General features: G+C 39.1%; 1 protein-coding gene across 2 annotated transcripts in view; it reads left to right on the forward strand.

Moving 5' to 3' along the window:
• The window catches only part of myo1ea (myosin IEa), a 52,870-nt gene extending 32,283 nt beyond the window's left edge, over positions 1-20,587 (forward strand). Inside the window, exons 15-29 of one of the 2 annotated variants that reach the window (XM_083891228.1) lie at positions 1,812-1,897; positions 3,442-3,523; positions 3,728-3,834; positions 5,150-5,248; positions 5,334-5,478; positions 8,977-9,091; positions 9,184-9,353; positions 9,440-9,585; positions 12,622-12,768; positions 13,579-13,736; positions 15,031-15,120; positions 15,208-15,433; positions 17,488-17,523; positions 19,164-19,345; positions 19,453-20,587. In XM_083891228.1, coding sequence (XP_083747354.1) covers positions 1,812-1,897; positions 3,442-3,523; positions 3,728-3,834; positions 5,150-5,248; positions 5,334-5,478; positions 8,977-9,091; positions 9,184-9,353; positions 9,440-9,585; positions 12,622-12,768; positions 13,579-13,736; positions 15,031-15,120; positions 15,208-15,433; positions 17,488-17,523; positions 19,164-19,345; positions 19,453-19,529 — 1,866 coding nt within the window. In that variant the 3' untranslated portion in view covers positions 19,530-20,587. Of the gene's footprint in view, positions 1-1,811; positions 1,898-3,441; positions 3,524-3,727; positions 3,835-5,149; positions 5,249-5,333; positions 5,479-8,976; positions 9,092-9,183; positions 9,354-9,439; positions 9,586-12,621; positions 12,769-13,578; positions 13,737-15,030; positions 15,434-17,487; positions 17,524-19,163; positions 19,346-19,452 lie in introns of both variants that reach the window. The other variant, XM_083891227.1, reaches the window with a different exon arrangement.
• Positions 20,588-21,454: the final 867 nt, after the last annotated feature.

Genomic DNA, 21,454 nt, shown 5'->3' on the forward strand with positions numbered 1-21,454 from the left:
ACCCTTATGACAGGGAAACCTTAGGGAGAATCACAGGTGAGGGATCCACTCCACAGATGTTACCCTAAAACATACAATACACAATTACAGAGAATAGAGAGTAAAAAGTCCTTAAATGCCACTTTTCTGTCGTTATATGAAGTTTTATATGAAGAAGAAGACATTTGTTGTATTTGCTGATGCTTGAATAAACAGAGCGTTAACAGGAGCAGCCGTAATGTGCAGAGTTCTTGTTAAAGAAGCTGAAAATAGAATCTTTTTTTAAGGCGTCGTTATTTATTCTCTGGTGCTGCTTCAGGAGCTCGTTCCTGTCGCGCCCTTTCGTCTGTGAACCGTCATAAACGGCGCTTGTGCGGCCGGTTTTTCTTTTAATTCGGGAGTTTGTGTCGTCATGGGAGTGTTTTTTACATTTTCCAGCTCTTTCTCCTCCTCTCGCACCCCCCCTCACCATTTATGGTGGTTTGTCCGAGCACATGTGTCTCACAGCGTCGTCGTCGTCATACGTCCGTTTACCCGCCTCCTTTCCCTCAGTGGCTCTCTTTGTTTTGGTGGTCTGGCCCGAGGTTGTTCCCGCCGGTTGTCGGCCTGCAGATGTGTGCGCACACACACACACACACACACACACACACACACACACACACACACACACACACACACGCTGCAGGATTAATGAGGCGTAAGCAGAAAGACTGGAGAGACTCCCGTGACCCAGCTCAGGACATTCCTGCTCTCTCAGTCACACAGAAACTTCTACACCTTTAAAAACTTTTCATTTTCTCTTCCCATAAAATCCAAACCTGTGATTTAGGTCAAAATATCTGTTTTTATTTCCATGCGTTTTGAAGCTGACGTCGTTCTTCTGCCTCTCTTTGGTCTTTGTTGACAGATGTGATGCAGTGGTTTATTTGATGAGTAGAAATCACTCAGTGTTTTCAGTCTCACTCTCACAGTTCGTCGACAGCTGCCTTCATTTATCAGCTCAGTGTTGTTTATATCACAACACACAGTTCTACACCTTTAAAACACGGCTGCTTTTAGAAGAGAGTGTAAACTCTGACCTCGTACACAAAAGTGACGTGGAACCTATTGAAATTCTACTGATTCTTCTTCTTATTATTATTATTTTCCGTGTTCGAACTTGTATTTGACCCCCTAAACGTGCGTGGAAACGGACGAAAAATTTGCACGCACATCAGAACTGGCGAAAACTTATATATGATAATGGACTTGGTGACAAACCAACGCAAAATGGGTCAGTAGCGCCCCCCACAGGTCAGGTCCCCATGGAGCTGGAAAAAGTTTAGTTGCGCCCAAGTTCTTGAAAATCGAAGGGTATATTGCCCAGACCGAGACGAACAAAAAATCCTCTTGACACCATGACCTCAAATGGTACAGGTAGTCCGCCATCTTGGATTTGGCGTATTTCTTGTCGTTTTTGCACGTTTCATAAATGAGCTTATTATTCTGAGGCCATTTATCCTCGGAAGATGAAAAACGCGTCAAATTGTACTAGACCCTTCCAAGATCATTATTATTATTATTATTGTTGTTGTTGTTGTCATTCTTCTGCCTCTCTTTGGTATTTCTTTTGTGTTTTCAGTCTCACTCTCACAGTTCGTCGACAGCCGCCTTCATTTATCAGCGTCGTGTCGCCGCTCTCTCTCTCTCTCTCTCTCTCTCTGTCTCAACATTAAACAAATCACTTCCTGAGTTCAGCGCATTAATGTTTCCGAGTGACAACACATCTAAACACACAGAGAGAATGATGTGAAGTGTTTTCACACAGGTTTAACAGTGTCCTCTGTCCTCAGGTGTCCTATGATGCAGAGGGTTTCTGTGAGAGGAACCGTGACGTTCTCTTTACCGACCTCATTGAGCTGATGCAGAGCAGTGAAATGTGAGTAAACAATAGTCTTCTAACTCCATTAGTAAACACAATGTACCATCAGAACACTGGAAATGAGCCTCTATACACCTATGTACATATTACATTAAAAACCAGACATTTTTACCACATTAACAATGTATAGAGTGTATTTATGATTCATTTAATGTTAGATTCATTGAAATAAAAGTGCTTTTGCATAAAAAATAATGACATTTCTAACTTAAGTGAGCCAAAACTTAGTGTACATACAGTATATATAAATATACACACAGATAAAAGAGTTTGGCACGGTCACAAATAAAGGAAGCACGAGAAGGAAGGAAAAGGCCTCATTCCTTCAGAGCAGCAGCAGGTTTGAAGTCTGAAAAGAGAAGAAAGAAATGAGCAGCAGTGTCAGCACACACACACACACACACACACACACACACACACACACTGGTCCTTTCTTCTGTGTCCATGGCTCTGAAATCAAACAAATATCAGTGTGAGATCAAACCACAGAGGTCTGGACTGAGAACAGAAAAAATGAAGCACTAAACGTCAGTGACGTCAGACTGTGAAGCAGCAGGTGAACGCGTCATATCACACTTTAAATTATATCATATATATAACATAGAGAGATTTCAAATGTCTCAGCTTCTTGTCTGAGTCTGTAAATAAATATTAAATCATCACTGTTTTATTTCACAGTAAAATCGTCACTCAAGCTTTTCCATAACAACAACAACAACACGAGTGTTCATGTGTTTATTTAACTCTTGTATTCATTCATCATTCATTCATTATTTTAGTCAGAAAGTGGAACATTTTATATTCCATATCATGTTGTTTATTTCATCAGTTTAATATTCAGGTTTTTTTTTATTAATAACAAAGTAAAAGTAAAGTTACAGACACAACAGAAACAGCTATAAGAGCATTTTTTAACCATAATTATAGATTATGATACAGAAACTGGTCCAAAGATCAAGTTCTGACTCTGCATTAAAAATATTACCATGAAAATAAAGAATAAAGGAGCATGAATTTCAGTTTGTCTAAGATAATAGTTTTACATTAATATTACCAGAATATTATCTAATAGAACAAAGAATTGATTTATGCGGTTTGTGTTTGCATGAATACTTCACACCACATAAGTGTACACGTGTACATGTACATATACATACATACATACATACATATATATATATATATATATATATATATATATTTATATATATATATATATATATATATATATATATATATATATATATATATATATATATATATATATATATATATATATATATATATCCGTGCTTGTGTGAGTTGTTGTTCTTCTCTCAGATTTTCTCACATGCTTCAGGAATCCAGAGCAGTGACCTCAGACGAACGTCCTTCAGTTTGTTTAATTATTAACTGCCTTTGTTTTGGTTGTCGTGGTAACTCCACATATTTGTTGTTTCAGGTCTGAGACGTAGTTTGGTTTAGTTTAGTTTTGTGTGTGTTTTTTTTTGTTGTCAATACCAGACTTCATGTTGTTGTGTTCTTTTTGTTTCCTGACACAGAGCCTTCATCAGAGCTCTGTTCCCTGAGAACCTCAACGCTGAGAAGAAAGGTCGACCTACGACTGCAGGCAGCAAAATAAAGGTGTGTGTGCGTGTGTGCGTGTGTGCGTGTGTCTTCTTATCAGTGTTGCCGTGGAAAAGTCTGTTGACATAAATGTGTGCGTTTGCTTCATCTTCTCATGTCAGTTAAACGCTCATTAATTCAGTCTCAGCATTGTTCGTCGTCATCATCATCATCATCATCTTCTTCATGTTGCTGACGTCTTCTTTCGTTTCCTCTCCTCAGAAACAAGCCAACGACTTGGTGAGCACTCTGATGAAATGCACTCCTCACTACATCCGCTGCATCAAACCCAATGAAACCAAGAAGCCCAGAGACTGGGAGGAGAGTCGGTGAGTGACTGAGACTCTGTCCTTCATCCTCAGCCTCTCACATGTAGACCATTCATGTCAAACCTCCATACATCCTAGTCCTAGTCCCAGTCCCAGACCCAGTCCTAGACCCAGACCCAGTTCAGACCTGGGTTTAACATCGGTTCCTGAGCCATGATCCAATCATGTCAGGATTCTTCTTTATCAACAGAACAAATACATCATATTTGATTATAAAAACACTCTCAGATGTGGATTGAGGACACATGAGGATACATGTGGACGCATGAGGACACACGAGGACACACAAGGACACACGTGGACGCATTAAAGAGCGTCTGAAACTAATTGGCACCAATACATTCACATCTCTGTAACCACAATATACATTTTTTAATGATTAAAATCTTATTTCATGTTAAAATAGAGTTGATTTTCTCTCTCGCACACACACAAACACACACACGCACGCACACACACGCGCACACACACACTAACATCTGTACAGTCAGACTCAGTGCTGTCTGGAGGACAGATGTTATTCTCAGGTCTAAACAGATCCCACGTGTTAGACGTTCTTTAATGAATGAAAAGAAGAAGAAAAGATAGTTATCATATTAACTTATATTATACTTACATATACAAAAAAAAGAAAATAATGTTTTTAAAATTTTATTTTTCATAAAAACCTGACAGTCATTTATAAATAAGCGATAAACGCTAATATTTTGAACAGAAACTAAACTCTGGGTCGTTGCTGTGATCTAGTTTGTCTTTTGTTTGTTGTTGTTTGTCTTTTAGAAGTAGTCACACACACACACACACACACACAGCAGGATCTTTATCCTTTTGTTTCAGTTTCCCGCTCTTTCTTCTTCTTCTTCTTCACTCTCAGTGAAGTTTGCTGCAGATTCAGTATAAAGTGAACATTGTTTCAGAGCCTGTGAAACTTCCTGTTGCCACAGAATCACGTTAATTAGCAGCGGAACCAGTGTTTTCACAGGAAGTCTGAGCTCTTTGTCCTCTTTGTTTTTGATGCTGCTGTTTTACATACAATGACCTGTGAGGAGTGAAGTGGAAGTTATGGAACAATATCAGCGTCAAAGTTCAGCGCTGACTTCTCTAACCTCAGCTGAAACGATCGATAAACACTAAATAAAACCTTTAAAATGAGAGATTACGTGAGAAAACAAGAGTCTGAGAAAACGCTCCATGTTCTGTTTGACTTTATTATTTGGTTCAAATCTGACGCCGACTGGTTATTTGTGATCGTTTATCAACAGAAGAGAAGAAGAAACTTTCTCTAAATGTCTAAACTTGACTTTGGTTCTTTTAGAGTGAAACACCAGGTTGAATATCTGGGTCTGAAGGAGAACATCAGGGTGAGGCGTGCTGGTTACGCCTACCGCAGAATCTTCAAGAAGTTCCTCAACAGGTAAAAAAAACACCTGACACGTGTTCATGTCGTCAGTTAAGACTCAAAGAGTCATAATTATCAGATAAACTCTCCGTTTCCTCAGATACGCCATCCTGACTAAAGAGTCGTGGCCGACGTGGCGAGGAGACGAGAAACAAGGCGTCCTTCACCTGCTGCGCTCCGTCAACATGGACCAGGACCAGTTCCAGCTCGGTCGCACCAAGATCTTCGTCAAAGCTCCAGAATCGGTACGTTCGCAGATGTAGAAGCTGGAAAAATACTAGTGCTGTCGAGCGTTAACGCGTCAACGGCGTTTAACGGCGTCAACGTTAACGCACGGCGCGTTTCCATGACGACTGACCGGAAAAAGGCCCGCGTGACGTCATGTTTACGTGACTCTAAAGTAACGCTAACCTTTAAAAACAGAGGCACACATACGCAGCACACAGGTACGCTAACGTTATTTGTTAGCGCTGCTCTTTTCCTTTAATAAACAGACCGCTCCAGTTCCACTGTAGGCTAACGCTAAAGGAGCTAATGCAGCTAATGGAGCTAACTGGTAAACTGATGTCGCGGCACGTAAACATGACGTCGTTCGCGTCTTTTTATGCTAAAATAAACGGCAACTTTTATGTCACATTTAGCAAAAAACATGTATTAAAAACTTGTTTTGACCAGATTTACAGCAATATTTGTGAATTTTGTGATATTTACTTCTCTTGTGAGAATATCATTTCAATGTTTAATCTAAATAAAAAATCCAAATATAAATGTTAAATATTAAATATATATGTTAAATATTAAATATTAAATATTAAATATAAATGTTAAATGTTAAATATTAAATATAAATGTTAAATATAAATCTAAATGTTACATCCATCCATCCATTATCTACCGCTTTACCCTAACCCTACATCTAAATGCTAAATGTAAATTCAAATCTAAATCTAAATCTAAATCTAAATCTAAATGTTTCTTTGAAACTAAATATTTAGCTAATATGCAAATGCACACCGCCTGTAACCGGATGTACCAAAATAAAAGCTTGAGGAGGTCAGGCTGTGTTTAAATGATCAAATAACCAATTAAAACCACCTCAGCGGGGGAAATAAACTTGAACACACACTATCGTGATGATAACTACTATAACGTATGTTTGAATCCTTGTGTTTGTGGGCGGAGCTTGAACCTTTGTACGGCGTCAACATTTAGCTCTGGAGTTAAAACCTGATGTTTGTGGAGGAGGTGACATCGTAAAAGAGAGAGAAGAGAACGCTCGTCTTTTTCCACCGTTTTCTTTTTTCACGATGTCTATGAAAGCGGCGTTTGTGACGCTCGTGCCTTCACTTATTAACATTTGCTCACATCATGCACACAGATGTGTGTGTGTGTGTGTGTGTGTGTAGAAGGCTGAATGCCTTCACTCATTCACAGCAGCCACAGACTGAGGTGTTTTAATGAAAGGCAAATATCACAGAGGGCAGAGATGAGCTGACATGATCTGACATGTTCTGTCATGGTTCTCCAAACAAACCTCAGTGTCTGATAAGACGCTGACACTTCATTAGTTCTGTGGAGAAGAAGAGTTCCTCTGTGTGAGTTCTGATGGATGAGTTCTGCTCTTTCACATCTGAAGAATAAACTCCATGTTTGGCCTCATCGCTCTGTGTGATGATGATGATGATGATGATGAACTTTGTTTTCATTCCCTCCCTCAAGTACATACGAAAGACTTATTAAGGCTATAAACTTTTATTTTAAAACCATTACACTCTTAGAAATAAGGGTTCCAAAAGGGTTCTTCTACCAGGGCTGAGGTTCTACCTGGAACCATTTGCTTCTGAAAAACCCTTTCTTTGGTAAAGGGTTCTTGGTGGAACCTTTATAATAAGATTCTACCTGGAGCTAAAAAAGGGTTCTCCTATGAGGACAAGCCGAAGAACCTTATATGGTTCAACTTATCACTTTTATTTCTAAGAGTGTGGTGAAAAACACTGAAGCCTTAGTTATATGCACTCTTAGAAATAAAAGTGCCAAGTAGAACCATATAAGGTTATTTGGCTTGTCCTCATAGGAGAACCCTTTTTAGGGGTTTTAGGGTTCCAAAAAGTGTTCTTCTACAAGGGCTGAGGTTCTACCTGGAACCATTTGCTTCTGAAAAAGGGTTTTTCAAGGGTTCTTGGTAACACTAATTGTTCCAGTAAGAACCATTTTGATCCAGAGAACCCTTTAAAACCCCTTAAAGGCTTTTAAAAGGGTTCTTGGGGGAATCCTCCAAAAAGGTTCTTGGTAACCTTGGTTATAAAGGTTCCAAGTGGAATCTTTATAAAAAAAGGATCTATCTGAAACCAAAAGGGGTTCTCCTATGAGGATAAGCCGAAGAGGATTTAAAAGGTTCTCTGGATCAAAATGGTTCTTACTGGAACCATTAGTGTTACCAAGAACCCTTGAAAAACCCTTTCTTCGGGAAAAGGTTTTTTCAGAAGCAAACGGTTCCAGGTAGAACCTCAGCCCTTGTAGAAGAACCCTTTTGGAACCCTTATTTCTAAGAGTGTAGTGACTCAGTCCTGGTTTCTCCTCAGAACTCTTAAAGTCACAGTTTTCTGGTTCTCGTGGTTCCACGCCGTCAGTCTGAGGCTGAGCTGAGCTGAGCTGAGCTGAGGCCGTGGGCAGGATGTTTAGTCTGAGACGACACAGAGGACACACACACACACGAACACACACACACACACACACACACACACACACACACACACACACACACACACACACACACACACACACACACACACACACACACACGAACACACACACACACACACACACACACACACAGTGTGTGATTGCATGTTTTCTGTCCATCAGGAAATGACAGAGCTCTTTTCACTCACATTCAGATCCTTGTACCAGGGGACAGAGGAAGTCACAACTGGACGTTTTTAACGTTGTAGTGACCGCGTGTCAAACAAATGATAGTTTCAAATCAAACTTGAAATTATACAAATCTAAAGGCCAATGTTGCACCATGGGTTGTGGCGTTTTTGTTGAAAAAAGTCCAGTTTCAACAAAAACGTGGTTTATTTATTTCACCAAGAAGACGAGCAAACAAAAGAACAAAGAACATTCCTGTGCCTCTCCCGCCCAGGTGCATGCTGGGTCCTTGCCGACAGCCTAGCTAACTTCAGGTGCGCCGCTAACGTGCCCGAATGAAACGAAACACAAACAATCAACAAGAAACTTCTAAAGTAAACAAAGAATCAACTGGAATACTAATAGAAATTTAATCATAATGAAATCAAATAAATTGATTAAAAATAACCAAAACTAAAGACCCACTAAACAAAATACTAAAGTAAACAGCACTAAATATTAACGATAAATAAATAGTTAGCTCCAACAAACGAGTTTAGTGGAAACTGTTTTATTCATTTTACAGAAAAACAGAGTGACATTTGTGATAAATATTATAGAAAAACATGTCTTAAATCTGCAGGAACCTCCATCACAGTCTCTAAGACTTTGGTTTATGACCTCGTTTTTGACCTAGTTTAATCTCTAGTTTTGACTCTCACACACACCAATATAAATCGTAATTTAGATTAAAATCTGATTGTCGAGTCACAGTTTCTAATTATCTGCAGAAAACACTTGTTAAACTTGTCTGTAGAAGTGAACTCACGTCCTGAAGTCCGCGTTCGTCTTTGTGTGATGATGAAGTGTCTGTTTTTCTTTTGTCTTCACAGCTTTTTCTGTTGGAAGAAACGAGGGAGAGAAAGTTTGACGGCTACGCTCGGACCATCCAGAAAGCCTGGAGGAAATATGTGGCTCGCAAGAAGTACGTCCAGATGAGAGAGGAAGGTGAGTGTTTTTAAAGGTTTACTCGTCAGCTCGTTTTGTTTTTTAAGAGTCTTTCTCATCGTCTCCCACTAACCCTCACTGTGTTCGTCCAGCGTCTGATCTGCTGCTGAATCGTAAAGAGAGGAGGCGACACAGTCTGAACAGGAACTTTGTGGGGGATTACCTGGGCATGGACGACAGACCTGAGCTGCGTCAGTTCCTGGGGAAGAGAGAGAAGATCGACTTTGCCGACAAAGTCACAAAATACGACCGACGCTTCAAGGTTGGTTTTCCTCCAGGTTCACTCTGTGTTCACGTGTTCACGTGTTCGCAGGAACATTAGCTAAAGTGTTTTCCTGCTCCATAAAGGGAATAAAGAGAGACCTGATCCTGACGCCAAAGTCTGTTTACCTGATCGGACGAGAGAAGGTGAAACAGGGACCGGAGAAAGGTCTGGTGACGGAAGTGCTGAAGAGGCAGATCGACGTGGACAAGATCTTGGCGTTGTCGCTCAGGTACAAACTCACCATCAAGACCTTAAACCACAGCACACATGGGTTCTCCTCACCTTTCTCTAAAGGCCACATTATACGTCTACGACTGCGTAACCACGGAGACCTCTCAAGTCTTCATAGTTCTCCGTCGTGGTGCCTGATATGCGCTGCAATTCCCCACCCGATCAGTAGGGGTCGCTACGCAAGGTTGTTGCATCAGGCATGTCAAAATCATTGTTCTTCAGGGGCCACATACAGCACAAGTTGCAGTAAACTAATAGCATAATAATCTATGAACAACAAGAACTCTGAATTAAAAAAGTATCTTTTCACAAAACCTGAAATTTATGGAGAAATATAAGTGCAATTTCAACAATATTATGCCTAAATGTACCATTTGCACATCACACTGGATCCATTTGACATTGTCATTTTAATAAATTCATCCTGTGGGCCGGATTGGACCCTCTGGTGGGCCAGTTCTGGCCCCCGGGCCGTACGTTTGACACCCCGGGGCTACAGTGAGCAATGGTGTCCGAGAGAGAAAGACTGTTGTTGTTGTTGTTGCAGCTGAATAACATTGAAACAGTGGTCGTTTCTCACCTGAAATAAATATTTTTCTGTCCCTGAACGCAGTTTTAAGATCATTTGAGGCGAGAAATGATCCATTTAGAGTCTAAACATGTGCTGTGTGTGTTAAGATATGACGTATTTATAGTTTGGCAGCAACGTTGTCGGCGGTGATCAGCTCTGCCTCTGTGGACGCTCAGAGCAGCGTTATCTCGGCCTGTCCTGAGGACCAATCACAGCCCTCGTCGTCTCCGTTGTCCCCTTACGCAGGAGTATGAATTTGGCTTTCGTGGGAAACAGAATCATGATTTTACTCATGAGTTAAACCTGAATTATTCTCAAAAACAGAGGTGTGAGAGCGCTGCTTTCCTCTCATGTCACAGGTTTAAACACACTGTTTTTCTACTGTCTTCAGTTAACGGAGCATTTTCATCAAATCATCCTCGAACAAAGCAAAGAAAACTTCCACCAAGACTTTCACTCACTTTCCCAAAGTCTGTGTTTGAATCGGCAGCAAAATCGAATAATTTCTACCTGAACAATAGCCTTCATCTTTATATAAATGTGTTTAAAAATCATGCTGCAAACAAACAAACAGAGACCATGTTTGGTTTGGTTTATGTCGTCACTGAGTCGTTTGTGATTCATCGGTGACAAACACACAAACACAATAAAGTCAAAGACAATACACCGGTGAACAGTGCAGAATATTTCCTTCCTCATTCTGATGTTTCACAGGGTTTTTCCCCTGGAAATGAAAGCAGAGACGGTTCATTAGATGACAGGATCTACATGTTCTGTCTTTAAGTCTTTAATAATCAGGCTTTTAAACTCCATGTTCCATGTTGTGTCCTTGAGTCTGACTTCATGAGTTTGTTTCCAAAACAGCTGAAGTGAGCTCCACCATGCTCTGTGATGCAGGAAGTGTCTTTACTGTATATTCCACAAAGTCATTAATCTGCTGAAGGTCACAGTCTGGATTTATCATCTCACTCATGTTCCTCTAAATGTCACACAGGGGAAACGTGTGGACTTTATTATATGAATCTACGTCAGGTTCAGCTCTGTGTTTGTTCCTCTGTGTGTGTTTTTAACCAACAAAGTGAGGACATTTTGTCCGGTCCACACTTTGTTTGCATTGAAGTCGCTTCCTTAGGTTGTAAACATGTTATACTCTGTTTTTGCTCCTCAATTTGGTACAAAAACCCGTTTTCCAGCCCTGGTGTTTCACACACTTTTTGCTTTAGGGCTCCACCTGCAGACATTTTAATGTACTGCACCCAGTAGTTCTTTATAGATTGTAATTGTTTTGATTTATAAAGTGGAAATGCTGGTCCTCAGTGTGCAGCAAGTACAATAATGTGTGTGTGTTCTTGTACTTGTGGCATACTGTGGACCAGTGAGGGTTTTTAACCAACAAAGTGAGGACATTTTTACAAAGTGAAGACATTTTGGCCGGTCCTCACTTTGTTTTCATTGAAATCACTTCCTTAGGTTGTAAACATGTTATACTCTGTTTTTGCTCCTCAATTTGGTACAAAAACCCGTTTTCCAACCCTGGTGTTTCACACACTTTTGCTCTGGGGCTCCACCTGCAGACATTTTATGGTACTGCACCCAGTAGTTCTTTATAGAGGTTCTTCATGAAGTAGATATTTGTAATTGTGTTGCTTTATAAAGTGGAAATGCTGGTCCTCAGTGTGCAGCAAGTACAATAATGTGTGTGCGTTCTTGTACTTGTGGCATACTGTGGACCAGTGAGGGTTTTTAACCAACAAAGTGAGGTCATTTTTACAAAGTGAGGACATTTTGTCCGGTCCTCACTTTGTTTTCATTGAAATCACTTCCTTAGGTCGTAAACATGTTATACTCTGTTTTTGCTCCTCAATCTGGTACAAAAACCAGTTTTCCAGCCCTGGTGTTTCACACACTTTTTGCTCTGGGGCTCCACCTGCAGACATTTTAATGTACTGCACCCAGTAGTTCTATTTAGAGGACATTCATGAAATAGATATTTGTAATTGTGTTGATTTATAAAGTTGAAATGCTGGTCCTCACTTTGTCGGCACTTTTACGCGGTCCTCAAGTACAAGAGTGTGTGTGCAGGTTTATCTCAGAGATGTTTCTCCTGAAAGAACCTGGATTTATTTATTACCACAAAGAGAAGGAGAAATAAAAGCAGAGGCCTTTGTTGTTGAGTGTAGGACTTGTTAGTGAGGTAGAAATCGTGTGGCTTTGGAGTCACTGAGCTAATGTGGACCAGGTGGTGCCATGAAGGGAAGGAGGAGGCGTAAAAAGCTCATCACAGACGAACTTCACTGACTTCACTGACTTCACTGTGAGGAACAGAGTTTCCTTGTGTTGTTGGATTATGAGGCTCCTTCTGTGTCTATGCTAATGTGGAAGATGATTCTGCAGAGCACAACACACACACACACACACACACACACTCACACACTTCATCTCATGTCTTCATGTCTTTCTCAGCACGATGCAGGACGACTTCATGATCCTGCACGAGCAGGAGTACGACAGCCTGCTGGATTGCGTCTTTAAGACGGAGTTCATCAGTTTACTGGCTCGCAGGTTCGAGGAGAAAACCAAGAGGAAGCTGCCGCTCAAGTTTAACAACACGTGAGTAAAGTCCTGCTGTTCAGTCCTCACTGAACTCTGCTTTATCCTCTATTTTCCTCTGAATTATACATTATTTACACACGTGACGTCAGGTTTTATTATTGAACAGCTGAATCAGAGTCAGTGTCTCTGCTCACTGTCCCATCAACTTCTGTTCTGTCAAACTGACCACAGTCGCCCCCTGGTGGCTGTAAGTAGTTTATGGAATTACACAAAACAAACAAACATCTACCAACATTCATGACAATTAATGTGTACTTATTATTGTACTTATTAATGTGTACTTATTATTGTACTTATTAATATGTACTTATTATTGTACTTATTAATGTGTACTTATTATTGTACTCATTAATGTGTACTTATTATTGTACTTATTAATGTGTAATTATTCCTCAAACATCACACTTCTTATAACAATGGTTCTGTCTTTTGTCAGATTTTTCTCACGTCTATACACTGGTCAACACTAAATGTATTGTTTAAGTTTTTTTTAGCTGATTTAGGATCATGTTGATGTGCTGAATCCAAAAATCATTGGTTTTGCTCAATCAGGTCAACTTTCTGAACAAAGCTACATATGTTTTTTTTAGCATAAAAACTTGACCTGATTGAGAAAAGTGGAGGTCATTTTTGGATTCAGTGGTGCAACATGGTCCTAATTCAGTTAAAAACACATAGACAGCTTTTTTTTTTATTTTTATTAATAATTATCATTTAAATTTATTAGATTTCAAACTGAAATGTCACAGTGAGACGAGATTGTGAAAGGCGTCGGACTGAACTCTTTGTTTTGTTCTTCGTTCTCAGACTGGAGATGAAACTGAAGAAGGAGAACTGGGGCTTCTTGAGCGGAGGTGGATCACGTCAGGTGATCTTTGTCCAGGGTCAGGGAGACGAGCCGGTGCTGAAGCCCACCAGCAAATCACTGCAGGTCAGCGTCGGCCCGGGGCTTCCTAAGAACACACGTGAGTACAACAATGACCTTTAGTGACCTTTGACACAGTCATACACTCATAATCCTATATAAATGGTGTATATGTAACCTGTGAAGCAGTTCCCTCTCACAGTTTGATTATAGATTGTATTTTAGCATCATGTAAATGTAGATAGTACGGTGGCCCTGAGGTGCAAAACACAAAACACAAATGCAAACCATAAAACACAATCACAAATGCAAAACCAAAAACGCAAATCACAATACATATATGCAAGTTAATGTTTTTGTGTTTTCAGCATTTGTGTTTTGTTTTCCGTTGTGAGTAAATGTTTTTTCGCGTTTTCTGCTCGATGCAGGATTCTGTACTTGTAGTGAGGACTGTAACGTCACAGGGGACAGCAGCGCGACAAAGTTAGCTAAACACCGGCCCTTGTGTTTGTGTTTGTTCACAAAACACAAATCACAAAACTCAAATCACAAAACTCAAATCACAAAACACAAATGCAAAACAAAAAACACAAATCACAAAACTCAAATTACAAAACTCAAATCACAAAACAAAAAACACAAACGCAAATCACAAAACATGATTTGCTAAAACGTGTTTAGCTAACCTCTGCCAAGGCACAAAATAGCAATAAAAATAGTCATAGCGTCTACGGATCACGCCCAAAATGTAATCTCTTGTTCCTGGTCTCATATCGGACATTTCCTGAAAATGTCACCTAAATCTGCCTGCGACTTTTTGAGTTATGTTGCTGAGAAACAGACAAAAAAACTGACAAACTCCGGTGAAAACATAAAACATAATAAAAAAAGTACCAAAACAACCGGTTCCAAACTGTTCTATTTTTCGGTAACTTTCTCTTGGCGAACACGAGTCATCGTCCGCAGTCTGTTCTTATACAGAGCTCGACTTTGTTTTGTTGAGACAAACGGCCACAAACTGAGCTGCTGGACGTCCTCCTTTGTTGTCTGTTGTGTTGTTGTCTGTTGTGTTGCATGATTAGATCGTTGCTTGTTGTCCTCATAGTGGTACGACATCTCGCCAACACAGCTCACAGTCTGCTTTACAAAGTAAAGATACTGTTCTCAGTAGAAACACAAGCCTGACTGAGGGCTTAACTGTTCCAAACCGTACCTGTGTGTGTGATGGACACACACACACACACACACACACACACACACACACACACACACACACACACACACACACACACACAGAGATATAGATCATTCTTTCATTTTTCTCCAGTTTCCAGTCGCTCACAAAGAATCTCTCAGAACCTGTTGTTTTATTTCCTGAAACTCTTCATCCTCAGGTCCCACCAGGAAGACGTTCACTCCGGGTCGTTCTAACGGCTCCAGAACTCACCAGAACATCCCAGCCCGGGCTGCACCGGGGCCTCCAGGTACAGAACTGACCGGGTTTGAGCTTCTGATCGTGTGGATCATCTATAATAATAATAATAATAATAATAACTCTGTGTGTTTTACAGTTTCTCATCAGAACGGAGGCCTGAAAAACACCAACCACGTCGCAAACCAGAGAAACTCACAGCATCACAGTAATCAGGCGTCCGCCAACCAGAGCAGACCTTTCCTGCCCAACAACATCAACCAGCTGAAGGAGCGAGGAGGAGGAGGAGGAGGAGGAGGAGGAGGAGGAGGCCGACAGCAGCCCGACCTCAACTGTCTCAGAGTCCCTGATCAGGGAGCCGCAGGGTGAGAACCTGGAAACACATACACACACACACACACGACCGTTTACTGCAGGGGTCTCAAACTCGTGGCCCGGGGGCCTCATGTGGCCCGTCCATGTCCTGAGGTCCTCAATACTTAATTTAATTTTGATTTAAAGGTGAAGTAAGTAGTTTATAGTGCCATCTAGAGGAGAGGCTGAAACTTACAACAAAGAACTGCTCCTCTGCTCACCCCCTCCCTTCCCTGAGCGCTACGGTATCCTCGGAGGGTCAAATGTCGTCCTCGTCGTCTTTCTCCGTGTCAGCAGATGAGGTTTGTGAGGCGAGGGAGATGGCGGAGCTACCGCGGCCGTAGCAGTAAAGCGACGCTTGATTTGTTCTCTTGCGTTTGTCCTTACAGGCTCCTGTAGAAACATGGCGTCTCTCTGCTAACAGTGGCTATGCAACCGCGGTCTGCGACCATGTTATTTAACATGACTTTTTGAAACACTACGAAAATGAAACAAAAACTATTATACGGTGACTAGACAATGCAGGAGCATATAATATTTATAAAAAAGTGGATTTTGGGTTATATAAACCCATAAATACTACACAGTGTCCCTTTAATGTTTTAACGTTTTATTATTTCTGTCTGTTTTTGTTATTTACAGATTCATTTTGCGTCATAAATGTGTTTTTTTCTTGAACTGTATATAAAAACAAACACTTTTACTTTGAAAGGGTGTGCAATGTCAGCCAAAATCATCAAGATATCATTATAATTTCTAATATTTCAAACTTTTTTCACTTGACCTGACCATAAGTTGACTGGCCCCCAGGTCATTTTGAGTTTGAGGCTCCTGGTTTACTGTCACTGTAAATACTCTCTGATGTGTTAGAGACGACTCTTTCACAGTTGTTGTCACATATGTTGTGTTGTGAGGAAACGTCTGATAGAATCTGTCGTAGTCGTACATGAAAACTTTGTGGTTTTATTCGTAGAATCCTGGTTTAAATCTTTGATTTTTGCGATGTTAGCGCTGCCGCGTCGCTGCACAGACGTTTAGTTCCGTTCAAACGACAACAAAAAATAAATAAATAATGAAAAGATAAGAAAAAAAATAGATAAAAAACGAATAATAATATAATAATAAGAATAACTTTTTTTTGACAAAAAATAAAACGTACTAAATAAAGCAACAAAATACAGTTCAACATGTCTGAAAAGGAGAAGTAAGAAGAATAAACGTATGTAACACTAGCCCTTCTCCATTCTATTTATTTTATTATTATTTTTAGGGTTCAAGAACGACTGAGCAAGAACCCTCTTGAAACTGAAAGGATTATTATTATTATTATCCCCTAAAACTCACGTATTTTGCGTCCGCATCAATCCTGGTGAAAATGTGTGCGTATTTAAAAGGTTTTGGTGAAAAAGCGTGAGAAGTTGGAAGTGGGAGGGGCTAAAACAGACGTAAAAAAAGTGCTCGTAGGTCGTCTCCTCTGTATAATCATCTTATTTTTATTTCTATGCACCTTCTTCCTCTTTATACGTTTTATTTAAACTCAATCAGGTTGTACTTTCCCCCCTTACACAGTCACAGTTGTGAAATCTAATTTCCCCCTCAGATTATAAAACCCTTCTCCAGAATAATCTCTGTAAATTACCAGGTAGTAAATTAAGTTTTGCTTTGAACATTATTTGTGTCGTTTTTAACTCTAAAATATCAAAGAATTTTATTATTTTTGACTTTTTAAAACATGACTTTGTGTGTTCTCTGTATCCATCTTTATGGACTGTACCATTGCAGTGTAGATGTGTGTGTGAACAGTGAATTAAATCTGGTAAAACACGTGTTGGTCAACAATCAGCTGTCAATCACGCTGTGTTGACCATTATCATATTATCATTTCTTCTAAATGACAAACATAACGTACTAAAGACTAAAGGTTGTGGTGGAGTGAAGGTCAAAGGTCAAAGGTCAGACTTCACATCACTAACAGTAACAATAATAATAATAAACAAACACACATCAGTGGATATTCTTGTGCTTCTGTAATCTGACATAATCTGGATAATTTATTCTTTTGTAGTCATGGAGACAGACGACCAGCTTCAAACGGAGGAATGTGAGTTTGAGAGTTTGAAGTGTTTGTGGTGGTGGATTCATGAGGATTAATGAGGATTAATGAGGATTAAGGATTAGAGAAGATTCACCTGATGATGATGAAGATGATGATGAGGATGAGGATGAGGATGGTTTGTGTCTGACACAGCGTTCATGTTTAGTGGAGATAGAATCATCCTCTTTGTTCATGTCAGACTGAAACTGAGATTGGTTTTAGTCACTTTAAAACATAATTGTGTTTATACATATAATATATATATATATGTATATATATGTACTGTATATGTATAAATGTATGTGGTGGTGCAACTTGAACAAGTTGATCCTCAGTCAAGCGTTCACACTTTTGTGTTGAAGAAAAAAAATATACACACAACTGTACATATATATAACTGTACACATATAACTGTATATAACTGTACATATATAACTGTACACATATAACTGTATATAACTGTACATATATAACTGTACATATATATAACTGTACATACTGTATATAACTGTGCATATATAACTGTACATATATATAACTGTACATATATAACTGTACATACTGTATATAACTGTACATATATATAACTGTAAATATATAACTGTACATACTGTATATAACTGTACATATATAACTGTACATACACATAATTGTACACATATAACTACATACTGTGTATAACTGTACATACACATAACTGTACATACACATAACTGTACATATATAACTGTACATACACATAACTGTACACATATATATATATAACTGTACATATACATAACTGTACATACACATAATTGTACATACACATAACTGTACATATATATATATATATATAACTGTACATATAACTGTACATACACATAACTGTACATACACATAACTGTACATATATAACTGTACATACACATAACTGTACACATATATATATATATAACTGTACATATACATAACTGTACATACACATAATTGTACATACACATAACTGTACATATATATATATATATATATATAACTGTACATATAACTGTACATACACACAATTTTACATATACATAACTTTACATACATATAACTGTGCATACACACAACTGTACATATATAACTGTACATATATTATAGATATATATTATATATATATATATAGCTGTACATATATAACTGTACATATATTATAGATATATATTATTATATATATATAACTGTACATATATATAACTGTACATACAAATAACTGTACATATATATAACTGTACATACACATAACTGTACATATATATATATACATATATATATATGTATATATATATACAGGTATATAGAGTATATATAATAGACACAAATCTAAGCAGTGAAGTTGTCACTGACTCTGGATCAACTCTCTTTGCTTCATATTCTCAGTGTTTACTTGCTCTTATTTATTCTGTTGCAGGGAAATATGTAAAGTATGTGAGCATTATATCACCATCTTGTGGTCACTTTGTGAACTGCCAGTTTCACTAAAAACAAAGATTTCAAACAGTGATGATGATGATGCTCACACTCATATTTCCCAGAGTTCTCTGCGGCTCAGTGACGTGACCGTGTGTCGACGGGTTATTCCTGACACTTCCTGTGCGTCTGTCTTTGTCGTCCTCTGACCTCAGAGCTCACAGACCCTCAGCCAGTAGACCTGCACCTGGAGGGGGACGACCCAAACCTTCACCTAAACCCAAACCTCAGCCCAAACCTCAGGTCCCTCAGTGCAAAGCTCTGTACGCCTACGACGCTCAGGACACTGACGAGCTGAGCTTCAACGCTGACGACGTCATCGACGTCATCAAAGAAGGTGAGTGTGTGTGTGTGTGTGTGAGAGTGAAACAGTGAAAGTCCTCAGTGTGTGTGTCTAACTCTTACCCTTTTCTCTGTGTGTCTCGTTCTTCTTCTTCTCCTCAGATTCCTCAGGATGGTGGACTGGACGACTTCGTGGAAAACAAGGACTTTTCCCCAACAACTACGTCACAAAGATCTAAGAGCTGAAGGTTCACAGCACGAGGAGATGAGGAGATGAGGAGATGAAGAGAGGAGGAGATGAGGAGATGAGGAGATGAAGAGATGAAGAGATGAAGAGATGAAGAATCACTGATTCAGATGATTGACCAAACTGAGGCTGAAGGACACTTTGACCCAGGGGCCGTTTTTCCTCCACCGTCCCACAGAGTCGTGAACAAATCTATTTATTGTATTTATAGCCTTCTGTGTTCTTCCTCCTCTCCCTCCTCCTCCTCCTCTTCCTCATCCTCCTCTTCCTCTTCCTCCTCTTCTTCCTCCTTCCTGTCGTTTATAATCTGTCTGAGCTGACGTCGTTCGCTTTAATCTGTGGGACCGTTTTTTTACCAGCTCTATTTATGACGGTGCCTAACTGTTCTTCAGTCCATCGCCACACTGTGATTGTTTTTAAACGATTTTTTAAAAAAAAGAACCAAAGAACCGATATAGAAATCATGTGGTGACTCAGCTGTTCTTGTTGTCGCTGTATACGTCAGTATACGTGGTACACGGACCAGTATACGTGGTACACAGAGCAGAGTACTGTGACCTGAGCGGTCTGTGGTGTATTAGCACTTTATCGGTACAGGTACGACCTCGGACACAGGAAGTCGACTTGATGAAGGACAACATTTTTGCCAAGCCTGCAAAACTGAGGAGAGAATGGTGTTGTTTACATGAGATGATTTTTAAAAAAAAACAGGCATTGAAGATCTGATTCTGTATATGTGTTCATATTTAGGAATATGCCTTAAATTAATTAGTTTTTTTTGTATATTATCTGAAGGACTTTGCTATGTTTTCTGCGTTTCACAGGGCTGCTTTCACTTCACTTAGAGGAGAATAGTTTTCACAGAAAAGGGTGAACGGATTGTTGTTGTTGTTGTTGTTGTTGCACAGAATTCCTTTTTCTTTAGCGTTGAGCTCGGTGGTCTCTGCACGTCTGTTGCACTGCTGTTGCGTTACTTAAACATTCCTTTTGTTGTTGTTGTTGTTGTTTTTTAAATAACCCCTGAGAAGCTGGATTTGAATGCTGCGTCATCAGATTGATTTTGGATCTTGGACGGTCGAAAACCTCCTTGTGCAATAGAAAACAGCAGATAAGTCTTTTAAAATGAAGCATGTAATATTGTATATTGAACTGCTTATTTGTTTTATTAAAAACATCAAATAAACCACAGTCTGAGTTTGATGTTTTTTCTCATTTTCTCTTCCACACACAACACTAAATACTAAATAAATGTTTTTTTATATATATATATATATTTCCTTTATTAGGTTCCTGCGCCACAAGGCATTTTAGCCTGAACTTTTTGTTCGACACCAGATTTGCAAATTTACAGAAAAATCTTTCATATTTGGCAAAATCAGCAACTCCCCCTACTGGCGACACAGAGAATCAACACATAAAACCAAACGGTTTATAAATGATAAATAAATAAATACACACATAAATAGATAAATAAATACATACATACATGAATAAATAAATATATAAATATATAAATATATAAATAAATACATTAATAGATAAATAGATAAATAGATAAATAGATAAATAAATACATACATACATAAATAAAATAAAATAAAATAAAGCTATCTTATCTCATCATACTTGGTCAATAAAGATAATTCTTCTTCTTTTGATCACTGGCTCCAGATTTGTCTCCACTTTCCACCTTTATCCACTCGGGGGCGCTGCAGTCTTTCAAATGGAGGCGGTATCACACACACACACAACAACGATGAAGTCACATATCCTCTCAGTGCTGAGCAGCGCACACATATTATTACATATTTGACTGTTTGGAGGAGGAAAGACACTGTTTTGTTGTCTTCTGTTTTTATTCTGGGTCTGTTTTTTAAAGCGCTTAAACCTTTACTGTCGTAAAGTGTCGTAACGCGG

The sequence above is a fragment of the Microchirus variegatus genome, assembly GCF_963457635.1.
Source record: "Microchirus variegatus genome assembly, chromosome: 6".
NCBI classification, from domain to species: Eukaryota; Metazoa; Chordata; class Actinopteri; order Pleuronectiformes; family Soleidae; genus Microchirus; species Microchirus variegatus.